Raw genomic sequence first — 15,799 nt, forward strand, 5'->3', positions numbered from 1 at the left:
GCGTCAGCAAAGCAGGAAGGGATGAACGAGACTGGTCCACCGATGACTGAGAAACAACTCAATCCCCAACACATCAAACAAAACCCGGCTATCGACAGCTTGCACGTTTGGCACCTGCCAGCTTACGTCTCATCTCCTTGGGTACTCACTTACTTACCTACTAGCCCACCTCCATAGGCGGATTGAACACACACGCCTGACCTTCTTCGGCCTGAGAGACGCCTACGGGGAAAGCGATAGAGAGAAAAGAAGACATTACTAGCAGCTCCCTGGGATTCTTGGGATTCTGGAGAAGGACGTGCAAAGGGAACCTGCTCTAGCTGCCCTGCATGGCGGCTCTGTAAGGTACCCCACCCATCCGAGGCTCTCCGTATGGACCGTATCCTCCCAGGTGCATATGCCGTCGGACTTGGCGTCCCCCTTCGTATCCTCTGGACCTCTCCTCCCCCATTGCGACCTGCACATGGCGGCTGTTTCAGAGACTCGCTTCGTTCCAGAGCTACAGATTGTCAAACCAAATGCAGCAGCTGCTGCCACCCTGTCACAAAATATATGAGCATGGCAAACGAGCAAACAATGTCTCTGTCTGTGTCGGCTGCCTATACTTGCGTGGCAGCCGTGCCGCCCTCCTCCTGCCTGAGTCCCCTAACTCACTCAGGCTTCATCAAAGTTGCCTCGGCAATTCCATGAGAATGCGGCAGAAGCCTCGTCGCCACGTCGGCTCGGTTTGGGAACGAGTAACCGATCGGAACGAATCTGTCTCGCTCTGCCCGCGCTTCAAAGACGATATTGCGTGGCGTCCGTCCATACGCCGACCTCACTCACTCACTCACTCACTCACTCACTCACTCACTCACTCACTACGACCTCAATGCCCAGCTCCGACCTTCACACATAAGGTGGATAAAACTGGCAAGCGAATTGTAACGAGAAGAGAAAAAGAAAGAGACGGGGGGGAGCCAAATTAGACGATGTACCCTGTGACCGGACAGAGTGGAACTGAGTCGGAGGAGTCATATGCATCCCTGACGATCCGATGTTCTACAGTCTGACAGTGTTGGAGTCTCACATTCAATCTTGCGATCCGCCACTGGTTGGCTGACCAAAACCAAATGCCAATTTTGAATTCAAGCTGGCATAGCATGGGTGTTGGAAATTGGCCCTTGCACATCAGGATCGGGTGAAAAAGTCTGTGGGGCAAGACTGGCCAACCACCGACGCTGCTTCTCTCCGTTCTTTGTTGTCCTTGCCTCAGGCCCCTGCTGCACAGATCAGATTACGGATACCCTGCAACGCAATAGTGCAAGCTGACAACCACCGACTTTGAATCCACTCAAGTTCGTCACAATAATACTCTTGAACCCTAGTAACTCAAGCTCAAGCTCATCACGCGACCACCGCCGCGCCGCGCTTTTCGGACTACGTCACGAAGAGGTTTGCGAATAGCCTCACTCCACTGCGATTTCGTCCTTCTTCCTCTCACGTCACGTCACATCTGTCGACAGTCGTCATGCCGCGCGCCATCAGAGGTAAGCTCATCCGTCACGCACCGCCTACATGCTGCGTGCTCAATTGGATACGTGCCATGCCCGCCAGCTACTGATTGACATGGTACTGACATTCCTGCCCCGCCTTGCTAGGAGTCCTCATCGAGTGCGACCCCTCCATCAAGTCCATCATCGTCAACATCGACTCCAACAACCACGACTACATCATCGAGGACCTCGACGACCAGCACGTCGTTGTCAAGGAGAACATGGTCGCCGCCCTCAAGAAACAGCTTGACGAGGTTGGTTCCTGATTCCCGATTCCGTCCATCTCTGGACCATTTTGCAGGGACTTGGTTGGGCATGCACGCTAATGAACCATTGCTTTCAGCGGTTGAAGGAGACGCAGCAGCCCGACGAAAGTTCAGACTCTGATTGATCGATGGCGACGCCGATCCATCCATCGTTTTAAACGCACTACTGTGCCTTCCAGTGCCCCCGCTTACCCTATCTCTACTACGTGCCTTCGTCTCTATTGCTAGTCGCCATGTAACAGTGGCTGTGCCGACCGCCGCCTGACAACTCTATGCAAAGCCACCTTGGCGCCCTGGCACAGTCATGTTCTATGATACATCCAAAAGGGTTTAGACATCCTTGGTGCCATTCTCCTTCGAAGGTCAAGTGACGACGCAGGGTTGGTCGAGTTGGAGACTATGAGCTACTGGACAAAGGGAGGTTACGTCCGCACATCTCGCCCAAGAAATGCTGTCAAGCACGATGCTGTCCCGTTGAGGCCCTCATAAAACATGTTCATCAGAGCTTCTCAAATGTGGGCTTCTTCTTGGACAAACCAGACATCAGGGCGGTCTGGAGATCGCTCGACTGCAGCATGGCCGAGTTCCAAACAGTCGTGTAGCGCAAGTCTTAGCAAGCATATTAGCACGGTCTCTCTCAAATAAACTCCCAAGCCTCGCCATTGAAGCCAGGCACTGCGATCTCACAATCATGAAATGGGGGAGCCAGTGCAAACTTACTTTCCTCGACCGAGTGGTCCCTCGCGTGGTTCAACAGCTCTTTGGTGCCCTGCACCGCCACGGGACTCTTCTCGGCAATGAAGGCCGCGAGCTTCAGTCCCGCCTCGACGGCCGCCTCCTTGGACTCGAGCACCCGGCTAACAAAGCCGACGGACAGCGCCTCATCAGCCGAGAAGTCGCGCGCTGAGAGGCAGACTTCCTTGACCCATGATGTATTCCCCACAAGCTTGGGTAGCCGGCTGAGCGTGCCGAGGTCGGCGGCGAGACCGATGTCGACCTCCTTGACGGCGAAGCGCGTGTTGCGTGCGCAGATACGCACATCGGCGCAGCACGATATGTCGATGGCGATGCCGATGGAGACCCCGTGGAGTACGCAGATTACGGCTGCATGCTGTGTGAGCTTACATTCCTGAACTCGTTTACCGGCTTCTGGTCATGAAATAGAGGGGCCGGGGCGGTTGATTCTTCGGGGTTTCAGGGTAGGAAGGAATGGCCTACGCTTCTCGCACTTTTCCGCCGCTGCGATGGCGCTCTGGAACTCGACAACGTGTCGACGCATGACGGTCGCGTACCGCGCGGGGTCCCCTCCGAGCCCCGAGCCGAGCGGGCTGTTGGCGGCATCCTGAACGTCGAGGCCGGCGGAGAAGGCGCGGTCGCCGACGGCGGAGAGGACGACGGCGCGGACGTCCGGGTCGTGGCTCAGGCGGTCGAAGACGGCGCCGAACTCGCGCCAGACGGGCTCTGAGAAAGCGTTGAGCTTTTGCGGGCGGTTGATCTGGACATGTACGACAAAGGGCGCCGGCGAGGTGACGAGGAAATAGGTGTAGGTGTAGTCCTTGAAGGTCGCCATGCTAGCGGCGATGCTCGTGATGCTGTTGAGAGGTGCGAAGCAGGAGGGTTTCGAGGGTGATGAGACGGTAAGGCCCGGGGTCGTTAGTATGTTTGTGTGCCTCTAGGACCTTGTAGATGTATTGGAATGATTGCGGCTCGGCTCACAGTTGGCGACTTTTTCCCGAGTGCGACGTGCGATGAGTGACGTGTAACGTGCAACGACGATGGTTTACCGCTGATAGTGGCTGACGGCACCGACCGAGTTGCCGAGGCTCGTCGCGCTCGTCCTCCCCGACCAGACTAGTGGGTGCGCCTCCCCCGCTTGATCTGGGGTACAATGCGGTTCCCGCCTGGGGCGTGGGATTAGTGATCACTGAGCAGCGTCGTTCGCTTCTGAAAGTCCACTATAGCGGTCGGGGAGAGTTCTCCCAGTTTTGGGGGTTTTCTTTTTAGGGGGGGGGTTCTTTTTTCTTCTTCTCGAAACCATGGCCTTCGACACCGTAAATCCAGGTCGTTTGCTGATGGTTGCTGGACGAGATCGTTGGGGCGGCACCAATTCTGCCTCTCTCTTCGTTCCGCGCCGGCCGTGGACCTCCCTCTCATGTAGACGTTAGGAACACAGGCAAAAGATTTCGTGTGATGCATCACTACATACACTCTCTTATAATCCTAGGGTCGTCTGAGATGCTCCAGATCTTGGTCACGTTTTCTCCATGTCGAAGCGTACGCTTCCAGAAGATGGTCCTGCTGCTATTCACGGAGAGTCACCTTGTCACATCCAGGTACCCTATATTTAAATATCCGTTCACTTCCCTTCGTAATTCGGAGCTTCTGCGTTGTGTTGGCCGTCGCCATACTCCTATAACTCCTGGGTTTAGTCCTGCCTTCCTGATCCCTTTTCTGCATTCGCCGATACGTCTCATAACATTTCCGATTTGGCCCTAGGTACCTAGTCATTATCCATAAGGATTGAATATCCCACCGGGGTGGGGTTGTCACTCGGTGACATCAATCGAGTAATATCTTAGGCCAGTTGGTATAGTTAACAGCATCATCCAACCAAACGGGTAATCATCCATCGTTGAGGTGGGGATATGTTTGCTTGGAGAAAACAACAGAAAAACAAGCCCCTGGCATAGAAAGGTTGTAGTCTGTCACGAGTGTGTTTGGGCTCCGACGAAGCAAGAGACATGGAGAAATCGTCATCGTTTCCTCGTGCGGCAACGTTTCTTTCCAAGGTTTTCCTGTTTTCCTTTCCCCTTTTTCTGAGCAATCGATTTGCACTGACCATCAGCGGTGGGTTTCATCATGTTCTGAACACAATCACGGTTTCCCTCCTGGTAAGCGGAGGACGGCCAATGTCTAGTTCTTCAACACCGACACCCGCCGGCCCTGCTTCGCTTGTGCTCTCATGTTCAAAACACCAGATCGGTCACAGACAACGTTTTGCAGCATCAAGCGAAATATGCCGAGAGGGTTCGATCAGCTTCGACGGCTGCGATGGCTGTGATGGTTCGATGCGCCTTCGTAAGTCGGTCGGAAATCCCCATCCGGCCCGCCCTGTTGGCTATAGGGGAGTAAGGACTTAGCAATATTGCCAGAGTTCTAATAGCCATGCGAACATACATCGCGGTGTATTTTCGCCCAATAAATCAGCACATGGCCAGGCAAAACCATTTCCACAGACAGTTTGTCTCCCTCAATGTAGATTTTCAATACGCCAAGTGGAGGTCCAATGTCATCATTTGGTGTCTTTAGGTGTGAAAGGAGCAAAAAGAGGACTTCCAAACGCTTGCCTGCATTTCTCAAGAATGTAAGGAAAACAGGCAGTGGAAGTCCCTAGTGTTTCGTTGTATTGTATGGAGATATCTTCCTAGAAAAAGATGCGAGACAAACGTACCTTTACGTCTGTCGCCATGTTTATGAGGCTCTTCTCTCCTTCATAGCTTTGAACCGGCTCGTGGAAGGGGAAGCAGAAAGCTGAGTGCAAATGTGAGTCAGCTGGACAATATCCGAAGATCCACATTCTCTTTTTTGCTTAACGAACATACATGACTGAGCAGATTCAATTTGTTCAATTGCAACGAGCGGCGGCTTGAGCACGTGTCCGGCCCCAAAGCTGGCAGGAAAGAGCACAAGCACCCTTAGGAGCACTCGACGGGGTATACAGAAAACAGAGTGAGGTTTACGGGGTTGGTTTGGGTCCGTCGTGAGTGTTGAGAGAAAAAGAGACTCAGGCCGGTTGCATGCCATCTCCCACCTCGCCACCCTGGGTGGTGGGTGGCTCGGCTTGACTTGCTCATCACATGGTATCAAGGCGAGCAAAGACCGAATCTCTTCGAAGATGGAACTGTCGCAATGAGTGGTAGATGACTCTGACATGGCGTTTTGCAGGGGAAAAAGGGGGATGAGGCTTGCTGCGTCGCCCTCTAAGCACAACAATAGCCATCGTGTTTTACCGATAATGAGCTATCTTTTAACAGAAAGCCCAGTTTGAATGAACATGGCGACATTATAGGCTATCTTTGTATCTCTGGGGATGTTTCTATGAAGGAAGGGGTTGCCTGAGCCAGACGTTGCTTGCGGAAGGCACACATACCCATCTTGGTACAATCAAGTACATCTCTGGCTCGTTACATTCGACCAGTAAGCAGTGCGGCACACAAATTCTCCCTCCATCATCACCGACCTCTGTTCGTTCCTCAACAATTCCTTAAACACCTATCGACGATAACTCCCTTATAACCTCACATTGATATCGTTATCGTCACCCCGCTCATCCATAGTCCCATGCAGCATTCGTCTTGAACCCCATGTCTCAGGCCAGGCAAACGCGGTCCCTGACGCCTCCAACCGAAGTTCAGCGCCTAACAGATCCAAAGACTTCAGTCTACAAGCAAGCAGCCTTGCGACGATACAGTTCGGCCGAAAGGCTTAGCGAGAATCCTTCCGATATCCTTAGATCACACTCTCCAGACTCGCTACCGACTGCTGTTCGTATCGACTTCTGCTGCTCTTCACAGGAAGATCTCGCCCTGAATCCCCAACTCTTGGCGAAGGATCCAGAGATGTTGTCAAACTTCTTCCACCCAACTAAAGCTGATGACAATCGGCAAAGAGAGCGATCCGATACGACTGGCGACTTTGAAGAAACCCCGTTGCCGAGCCTTCGACCTTCAATGGCCGACATGTCGTCGAAAAAGGTTGAGGATGACGTCGCCTCAAGCTTTTCCGCGACCAGAAGTGGTGCCTTTCGCCATGCTCTTCTCCAAACCTCTTCCGGACGACCGAATGTCATCGATAGGGACTTGCCCGTGCCTCCTATTTTGAGTCGACAAGCGAGCAAGAACCATCGCTCGGACACACAAGACGACAAAGGTGACTACGAGAACAGGTTGAAAATTGCTATTCCATCCAGAAAGTACCCGTACACCCAGGCGCACGACAACACTTTTCCTTTTATCGATTCAAGGCCTTCAGAGTCCATGTCTAACATTAACCCGTCCTTTTCGAGAGAAACGGTCTGCGTGGATCCTCTTTTACACCCGGACGAGTCTCATATCAAAGCCCACCATCGCGGTCTCCTGAAAGGTGCCGACTTCTGCGACGCTGGCGTTCCAGGACAGCCGATAGCGCAATTGCCACATGCATCCTCAAGCTCTTCCTCGTCATCGTCCACTTCCTCAGAAGCAGCAGTCGTTCACGCTAGAGTCCGCCGTGCCATGACTGGCGACGACCTATGCCTTTCCACTGTCGAAGTTACCGTTCCAAAGCACGACGGCCACAGCCATGCCACAAAGATAAGGCCGGCCTTTAATTTACACACCTTCCACTATCCCAGAGGGGACCAAGAACAGAATTCCCCTCTTGGAGTTTCCAAGGTACGGTCTTTTGGCCCAGCCAAGGAACACATGTTGCCTGAAAGAACTATCCTTCAATCCTCGGTTGCAGCGGACAACAACAACAACAACAACAACAACAACGACAACAACGGAAGCCTTGCGGCCATTCCTGTATCCAAAGTACGCCCGTTTACCCAGGAGCCACCCCAACTGAACCGCCACGCGGGGCATCAGCTGGTTTCTAAGGTACGCCCTTTTAGCGAAGAGTCCTTCGCCGACAGCGAGAAAAACCGGGAGGGATACTTTGCGGTTGGGTCGGACGAATCGGCGAAAGAGGACGTTGCCAAAGTCGACAAATCACGATCCTCTGCCACCTCGCGTTCCAGAGCAAGCACTATCGACTACAAACGCACTGCACAGTGGATAAGACAGTTGCTGAAAAATCCAGAGACACACACTGCGAAGTTGACAGAAAGGCCTTCCAAGGAGAAAAGGACATTTTATACTGCACTGAAGGACTCCCCAGAGCACAGCCCAATCTCCCGCAAAATGACTCGGCATACAACCCTGCCGCCGTCCGATGTTGAGCCCAGTATGTTCCAAAACACCTTTGGGGAGCTTGAGCGTCTGCTCCACGAAGCATTGGCGTTGGCCTCACGAGCCGTGGACCGCGAAGAAGCAAAGTCTCCCGACTCTGAGCAATCCCCACGCAACATCTCGAACGGAGTGGCACCACTCACGGCCCCCGACGACGATACTCAGCAGTTCTCAGACATCAACTTGACTGACAACAAAGTGACCACCAAACCCGCCTCGAAACGCGCTGCCACGCTTCCCAATGCCGCGCGATCCAATGAGAGTAATGTGGACGATTTGTACAGAAACATATCTCTGACCCCCCAGACAGCAGAACTCGAGAACATGCTTGGGCAAAAGATTAAGCTGCACCGAGCAGTCGCGAACACCAAACGTAGGCATAAGTCCCGTTCGCGTCAGGCTGCTCCTGTACCAGAGAGGATTTCGAGCAGGAAAAGGAGTAAAAGTCTGAAGAATACGAAGCGAAAACTCAGACCATTGCCCACAGATTCGGATGTGACCAGCATGGATGGATCCAACGACTCCTCCGATGTCAAAATCGCGAATCAATCGCAAACTCAAAACAGGAGCAGTAGACCTACCCGTCCTCGGGTGAGCACCAAGCGAATTCCTTTCATGTCTCACAACACTGGCGAGAATGTTCTTCCAGAGCGAGATCCGGCCGGACGCCCGGTCCATAACAGCCGCGGTATCAGCCTACGCGGCAAGTCCCATGTCAGTCTGCGTGGTGCGCAAGCATTCAGCCTGGCTAAGTCGAAACGACGCCAACCAATTGCCCGAGACTGGTCTCCGGTTCGGAAGAGAGCCATCGCAGCCGTGGCTTGCATCAGTACGGCTCTCATTGGCATGGTCATCGGAATCTACGCCGGCTTGGTACCATCGCTGCAATACTACATTCTCGACACGAGTCACTCAATCATCAACGGAAACGTCGGCTGCTTCCTAGGCATGGCTATCCCAACGTTCTTCTGCTGGCCACTTCCCCTCATGCATGGGCGCAAGCCATACATCACAACTAGCCTGGTCTTGACAATGCCGCTTCTATTTCCGCAGGCTCTGGCCGTAAGCGCCCAGCGGTTTTATAATCTCACCGGATAGAGGATGGTGCTGCTGGTGCCTCGTGGCTTCATGGGTATCTGCCTAGGATTCGCGAGCATGAACTTCCATTCCATTCTCACTGACCTCTTTGGCGCATCTCTCATGAGTAGCAATCCTCATCAGGAAGTTGTCGATGACTTCGACGTAAGGAGGCATGGTGGCGGCATGGGCGTTTGGCTCGGCATTTGGACTTGGTGCTATATTGCATCCCTCGGTTTCGGGTTCCTGATTGGGGCGGCCGTGATCGACCAGCTCCAGCCAGCGTGGGGATTCTACATTAGCATCATTCTCGTGGCCGTGGTCCTCTTACTCAACACTCTCTGCCCCGAAGTGCGCCGCTCCGCCTTCAGAAGGTCAGTTGTGGAAGTAAGAACCGGCACTGACATCATCCGACGTGTTGCTCGCGGTGAGATCATGATGCACCGCGTCAAAGATGGACCCAGGTGGTGGGGGCAGGAACTGTTTCATGGAGTCGCCCTTTGCTTCGAAATGCTTCGGCAGCCCGGCTTTGCGACCATGGCCGTTTACTCTGGCTGGATCTACGCCCAAGTCGTTCTTATCATTGTCTTGTTGGGCTCACTATCATCAAGATTCTATCGAATGCGGTCGCCATACGTCGGACTCATGGTTGCAGCGATGGCGTTTGGCGCTGTTGTTGCGATACCGTTTCAGAAAGCAAGCTTCTTTTCCCGGGCAAGGCATACACAAGTAAACACCAGCCGTTTGACCTTTGATAAGCAAGTCACATGGACATCGCATCTCCTCCGCCGCTCTGTGTTCGCTGTCGGTCTTCCACTGGCAGGCCTCGCATATACCTTGGTGAGCACTGGCCCGCCAACGCATCCAAGTGCGCCCGCCATTGTTGCGGCTGTGATCGGTTTTCTTTCCTGCTTGGCAATTTCCGAATGCAACGGACTCATCATGGAAACTTTTGATACTTCGGACCTTCAGCCTGGGATGACGGGCCGTCATCGGGGCAACTCGGATATCGCCCAGAAAAAGAAGAACTACTCGGCCTATCCTCGTGTCACCGCCGGGTTCGCCGTTTGTCATTCAATGGGCTTCATCTTTGCGGCAGGAGCAACTGCACTCGGCGGCATGGCGCAAAGAAACTTGGGTCAGAGAGCAGCTACTGGAGTGGTTGCCGGCATACTGCTTATTCTGACCGTCATGCTACTGCTGTGCCTGGTCCGTTTCAAAGAAGTTGTCATCATCCCCGAGAGCAAAACCGACGAGATGGACAAATGGACTGCCGCCCGGAGACATTCCATCAAACGGCGCGATTCAATGCCGGCTGGCGCAGTTGACGACAAAGATGTCATCGCCGAGGAGGAGCCGTGGCGGCCTTTCATCGTTGGCAATCCCACCAACAAGACACGACGAGTCAACGTGCTTGAGCTGGGTAGTATGTCGCGTTTCACGGAGATCAGAAAGAGGAACAAACTCATCGACGCCAACCAGCATCTTAACCGAGCCGCTCTGGATGCTGGGCTGGATGCCCTTGACGATCAAATAAGCGACATTGTGAGCGACATTGTCAGCGACGCCAAAGATCTCGTCAGAAGAAGCAGTCAACGAAGTCAGCGAAGCCAGCGCACCTCCCACTCGCGGCGGAATCATCGAGGCGCGTCAAGCGAGAACAGCAGCAACTCTTCCATTGAGATGACTTCGATGGACGACAGATTGTCACTCAATAGCCATCGCCCTCGAATGCCTGCAGATGTCTACAACGAGCGAGAGTGTCTTCGGGGCCAGACGGTGAAGGAGGAATGAGCGGCAGAGTTGGACGAAGTTGAGTCAGGATCGCGCACGCCGTCACCATCCTGAGAAACCACCTACAACGTTTCGAGTGCATACAAGCTTGTGTTGCGTGAGAAACTAGAATTCATGGGCAATATAGTTTACAGAAGCATGACAGGGGGGACATAAAATGAGAAACCCCTTTTTCGATCCTTTCCGAAGACCAATTCCATCATTGTCATGACCATCTGCTATCTGCTATCTCTCCCTGTCTCTCTCCTCTACATCCATCTTGGGCTCGTCTTACCCGAATTGCCGAATCTAGTGAGGGTGAGGGGACACAAGGAAATGGTGCTAATCATACAGATAGTTAACTAAGGGAAACGCATGCTGGAACTCGCGGAGAGCGTGGGGTATAGATGGAATCTTTCGCTTCGCCATGTATAAAAGAATGAGGTTGAAATGTAGAAGAGAGAAGCAGGTCTCCCATAGATAGGGACCACCTTTTTGAACGCCCACCGCGTACCTGCGGCGAAGCTCTATCATTGCACGTTCAGAAACAAGTCGTCACCCCGCCGCGTAGGCGTCAGTGTCGGCTGCCAGGTCGGCGTGCTGGGCAGGTCCCCCGACCTCGCAGCGGCAAAGGACCGAGACGGGAACCCCGGGGCCGCGGGGAAGAAGTTGTCAGGCGAGAGGAGCGTGTCCACTGCCCCACCCGGCCGGTAGGGTCTCCAGTTGGGGCTGTGGCGGATGCCCGCCGTCGGGAGGGCGAGGGCGGCGGCGCGTTCGGAGCCGAGGCGCTTGGAAAGGAGAGAGGACGTCGTCGAGGGCGTGGCGACGGATGGGGAGGTTGCCAGAGGGGATGGGGGCCGGGGAGGGGGTGCCGTTGGTTGTATCGTTGATGATGATGACGATACTGATTCTGGGGTAGAGGTGAGGTTCGGTGTTGGGCGCAGGGCTTGCGTTGCGACATGGTGTGGCGATGGGGAGGCTGACAAGGGCCGTTCGGGAAGGCGTTGATTCGGCGGCGGGGATTGTTCGGGAAGCGCTGCGGGCTGGAAGGATTGCCTTTGCTGTTGCTGGGAGCGACGGCGCTGGCGCTGCGAGAAGGATTGTTGGCTTGTCTGAGGGTGAAGCTGTTGAAGCTGCCGATGCTGCTGAGAAGGAAGAGCCGCGTAGCTGGACCACTGCTGCGGCTGCTGCTGCGGTGGCTGCTGCTGTTGTTGCTGAGTAGCACGAAGAGGCGGGTCCCCCCAGAGCGCCTTGTGGACGGTCGCCGACTGAGGTTCCTGGTACCGGGGCGTGTGCTGGACCTGTGCCGTCTGGGGTTGCGGGTGGAAATCGCTACGCTCGATCCGCGGCCGTTGGGGCTGGAGAGGTGGGGGGTAGAGGGGCTTCATCTGCGGCGGTCGCTGGGTCTGCGCAGGCTTCCAGTGGGGTTCTTGTTGCAAGGCTTCCGTCCCGGAGGGAGGGGACGGGGTCACAATGCGGAGTGACGGCGAGCCGGTCGCCACCTTGCTCGGGTCAGCGGTGGCGGCGGCGGCGGCGGCAGCAGGACGGGGCCTGGCGATAGGTTTGCGAGGCACGTCGTAGCTGGCCATGTACGGCCCTTTGCGGGGCGGCCGTTGCTGCTGTGTCATGCCGAGAGTAGGACTGGGCTGGCCGGGAGGGAATCCCCCGTAAGTTCGCGTGGGAGGGGCCAGGAGATGGGGGTTGTCGTTGCGAGCCTTCGAAGTGGTGCGTCCAGGGATCGCGGGGTAGGATACCGGGGAACGGCCGTTCGGGGACGCGTTCGAGACCGGGGACTCGACAACCGGGGAAAGACTGTTTTGCTCGATGACGGGCTCGGGCACGGAGCTCGCGAAGGAGGAGGCGATTGTGGTGACCGAGGCTTGCGAGTCGTGGCTGTCTGAGCGTTTCGGGGCGTTGACGGTGTTGGCCGCGGTGGCGACTGCGGTCACGGGAACGGCGCCGGTGTTGACGGCTTTAGACTTAGAAGAGCTGCGCCGGCCGAGGGAGTTGCTTCGACGGCGTGGTGGCTCAGGGTGAGAAAAGGACATGCTCGGTGCAGGGTGGGATGCCCCGCCGATCTGAGGAGCACCAGCACTCCGGACGCTCGTGTTAGGCCGCGTGGTGCCCTGAGAATAAACACTCGACGATCGTGACTGGTAAGCCGCCGGCGGGGCCGCGAGGGTGCCGGAACGGACAATCTCTGCCGCGGGCAGAAGCACCGGAGGCGGAGGCATGCGAGCGGCAGACGGGGCGACGGGGCTACCGGCTCCGTGGCCGATGCCCGCTGTGGTAGCCGTGACTGCAAGCATGGCCGACTCGGCGTAGGATGGCTTCGCCCTGGCCCCTCCTCCCTCACTCGCGCCGGAGGCGTCGAGCTCGGCAATCTGTGCCATATGAACGGCGCTCTTGGGGTCCCCGAGCACCCAATTTCCGTTCTTGTCGGCGACGTAATATGTCGCTGACTTAGGGTTGCTGCCGGCTATGGCCGACGGCGGCCTCCAGATATTGTTCGAGCGAGCAGACCGGGCCGAGGTGATGGCGCTGTCTTCCTCAAACTCGGTCATTGTGCTCTCCCGGGCATCATAGTGCCTCTTTGGCGGTGCTGTGAGCTTGGCCGTTTTGAAGATCTGGGAGTTTGTCGGTTGAGACTCGATCTGCTCTTGAGGCTGGGAAGGTGTTGAGGCCGAGAGACCGTTTTGGGGGATCTTGAGAGAGAGAACCGGCTTGGGGGACAAGAGCGAAGGCTTTGCGGGGAGGAGCCGCGAGGTAGGCCGGTTCTGTTGCGGAGGAGGTGAACGGAGCGCTGTGGATGGACTATCGGATCGGGATACCGCCATCCCAATCGCTCCCGGCCACCAGCTTGTACGGCCGCTCGCCCGGACTTGTGCCGCAGGAGGCGGCCGCGGTGGTGGGGAAGGAGACTGCGCATGATGGACGGGCGGAGAGATGTGGAATATGTTCACGGGGCCTTCGCGCGGGTGGTGTCCCCACGAGTCCTTCTCGCGCACCGGCAAGAATCCCGTCTTGACGTCTGGGTAATTCCTTCGCCGTCTGCGACGGGCAAGACAAATGGCGAGAACAGCGAGGCCGAGGGCAGCCGCAAGACCGACTGCCAGACCTGCGATTTGGCCCGTCCCCAGCCGCTCAGAGGACCCAGAATTGGCTTCTTCGGCTCCTGGACCTGGGAGTGCCGTTGCGGAAGGATTTGTCGTTGTCGATGATGGCGGCAGGGAGGGCAGTATGTTCGTGCTGCTCGTCGCAGAGATGCGGGAGGTGTTTGACCCGGTGAGGGTCGTGGGCGTCTTGGGAAGGGATGGTGTGCCTGTCGCCGAGATGAGTGTTGTCGGGATTGAAGTCGTCAAGTGGACTGTTGATGTCGGTGGTATCAATGGCGTAGCAGTTCTCGGAGGCACAACGATGATGCCTCCAGATGTAGGCAAGATCAATGTTGCAATGATAGCCGTATGCGTAGGCCGAATTGCACCCGGTTGGTTCGCGCACATTTGATGCGCCGCGTCGATGACAGTCTCTGTCGGAGGTCAGTCGCTTCTCTCTCTCTCTCTCTCTCTCTCCCACTCTCTCTTAAAGACCAGAGTGTGCATTGACGTACGGGGAGCGTCGCTCTCACGACAAAATCCGATGCTCTTCTCCGCCACGATACATTGAACTGCACCCTCACCTATGGTAAGGTCGGAAAGCCCGACATTGGCGCATAGGCACTGCAAGGATGGCGCGCTGCCGCATGTAGCGAGGGCGTAGTTGGCGCTCAGGTGAGAGTGAAAACATTCACGGGCACACAATGGCACAAGTCTCGTGATTTCGCTCGACAGGTTGAATGACGTTGCAGTGGTGAGGGAAGCCGACAGTATGAGTGAGAGTATTCGAAGCAGAGGCTTGAGGGCCATGGTATGAGTGGACATCTAGTAACCAAGAATCAGCAACGGGAGACATGGTCGACGGCTTAGGATTCATCTGACCTGGTCGAAGGTCCCATCCTTCATACGGTCCGATGACGACGAACTTGGTCTTGACGATGTCAGTATTCTGAGAATCCAATAGGTGCCAAGTATCTCTATGTTCAAGGCCTAGAGCAGTGGTGAAGTTCCCTTCCCTGGATGAGTGGGCAAGCAAACTGGAATACGAACCTGTCGAGAGAGAATACCTATTAGGTTATTAAGAGATGACCTGCATCTCACACTTGTTGTTTATTTGATGGCAAGGGAAAAAACTGTGGATGCTGAATGAACCGGAGGTTTTCTAAAAGCTGAACGTAGCTGAAGACAAGAAAAGAAAGAGGCTATTCCAATCAGCACAGCCGAAAAGGCGGTTTGTAAAAGAAGAAGCTGAGAAGAAGCAAGAGTCCGAAGCGAAAAGAGACGCACCACTGGGGCTCAGTGATGCACATGTAACTCTTCATACATGAATGGAGACATCCTAAGAGAGAAGGAGACTTGACAAGTCGCGGCGGATGACGAGGCAGGCAAAGAAGAACAGATACGGGTGCCTCCTCCGTCATACTGGATGCCGCCGTTCACTCGAGTTCGACTCGGATACCCAGCGCGCTTGTTCTTCGTCTGGCTTCAATCAAACACAGTAAACCTGCCGTTACAACGAAAGTGGGCAACGGTAAGGAGTCCATTTGTCCTGCCTCACCATGCTGCCAATCTGCAGGGCTGTGTACCTAGGGAGGTAGATTCGGTTCCTGCAATCGCTTCCAGCAGCGGCCCGGCGTGCTCGCGAGCCGCTGCTGGGAACACCTCCAGAAAATGACGAAGGCCAGACAATCCGGGAGCCATCCGGCCCCTGTTTCGAGCGCTTGCCACCGATTGCTGGTTGGTTGGGTGAGTCGCTATTTACAGAGGGTCAAGTAGTTCACTGCGCATCTCAGAGCCAGACTTCCATTGTGTGTGGCGGCCTAGGCCAGAGTGCAACCCTTCCTGCATGTCATCCATCATACATACCAGGCCAAGAAGGTCGACTGTCCAATGGGCATGTACAACATGTCGGATGGATGCATGCACATCCAATGGCTGAGGTTGTCCCACATCGCCCCCTCTCCGATTTTAGGCGCTCAGTCTGCTTAAGCGCGGAGGTCGAATAAGAACCAAAACATCGCGTCGAACCGCTCCCGAGCGAGCCCGGCGCAAAAAAAAAAAAA

The 15,799-nt window shown here is 55.4% G+C and overlaps 5 protein-coding genes across 5 annotated transcripts; 3 read left to right on the forward strand and 2 right to left on the reverse strand.

Annotated features, from left to right (window-relative positions):
- The first annotated feature begins 1,327 nt into the window (after window positions 1-1,327).
- Window positions 1,328-2,436, forward strand: CDEST_13607 (Putative TFIIH subunit TTDA/Tfb5, TFB5-like superfamily protein). Its single transcript, XM_062929763.1, has 3 exons — window positions 1,328-1,529; window positions 1,641-1,789; window positions 1,879-2,436. The coding sequence occupies exons 1-3, from the start codon at window positions 1,511-1,513 to the stop codon at window positions 1,924-1,926; spliced, it is 216 nt and encodes a 71-aa protein (XP_062785814.1). The 5' UTR covers window positions 1,328-1,510; the 3' UTR covers window positions 1,927-2,436.
- On the reverse strand, window positions 2,301-3,371 carry CDEST_13608 (Putative enoyl-CoA hydratase/isomerase, ClpP/crotonase-like domain superfamily; the record flags this gene model as incomplete). Its single annotated transcript, XM_062929764.1, has 3 exons — window positions 2,301-2,410; window positions 2,522-2,905; window positions 3,020-3,371. The coding sequence occupies 3 exons, from the start codon at window positions 3,369-3,371 to the stop codon at window positions 2,301-2,303; spliced, it is 846 nt and encodes a 281-aa protein (XP_062785815.1).
- A 2,794-nt stretch (window positions 3,372-6,165) lies between these two features.
- On the forward strand, window positions 6,166-8,889 carry CDEST_13609 (Putative MFS transporter superfamily; the record flags this gene model as incomplete). The annotated part of the gene is made up of 1 exon (XM_062929765.1): window positions 6,166-8,889. The coding sequence occupies one exon, from the start codon at window positions 6,166-6,168 to the stop codon at window positions 8,887-8,889; it is 2,724 nt and encodes a 907-aa protein (XP_062785816.1).
- A 3-nt stretch (window positions 8,890-8,892) lies between these two features.
- CDEST_13610 (Putative MFS transporter superfamily) lies at window positions 8,893-10,955 on the forward strand (the record flags this gene model as incomplete). The annotated part of the gene is made up of 1 exon (XM_062929766.1): window positions 8,893-10,955. One exon carries the CDS (start codon window positions 8,893-8,895, stop codon window positions 10,660-10,662), a length of 1,770 nt encoding a protein of 589 aa, XP_062785817.1. The 3' UTR covers window positions 10,663-10,955.
- Window positions 10,956-11,171: 216 nt separating this feature from the next.
- Window positions 11,172-15,017, reverse strand: CDEST_13611 (uncharacterized protein; the record flags this gene model as incomplete). The annotated part of the gene is made up of 4 exons (XM_062929767.1): window positions 14,787-15,017; window positions 14,619-14,667; window positions 14,252-14,561; window positions 11,172-14,170 (listed from the first exon to the last, which is right to left on the reverse strand). The coding sequence occupies exons 2-4, from the start codon at window positions 14,640-14,642 to the stop codon at window positions 11,172-11,174; spliced, it is 3,333 nt and encodes a 1,110-aa protein (XP_062785818.1). The 5' UTR covers window positions 14,643-14,667; window positions 14,787-15,017.
- Between the last annotated feature and the right edge of the window lie 782 nt (window positions 15,018-15,799).

Source organism: Colletotrichum destructivum, chromosome 9 (genome assembly GCF_034447905.1).
Source record: "Colletotrichum destructivum chromosome 9, complete sequence".
Classification (NCBI taxonomy): domain Eukaryota; kingdom Fungi; phylum Ascomycota; class Sordariomycetes; order Glomerellales; family Glomerellaceae; genus Colletotrichum; species Colletotrichum destructivum.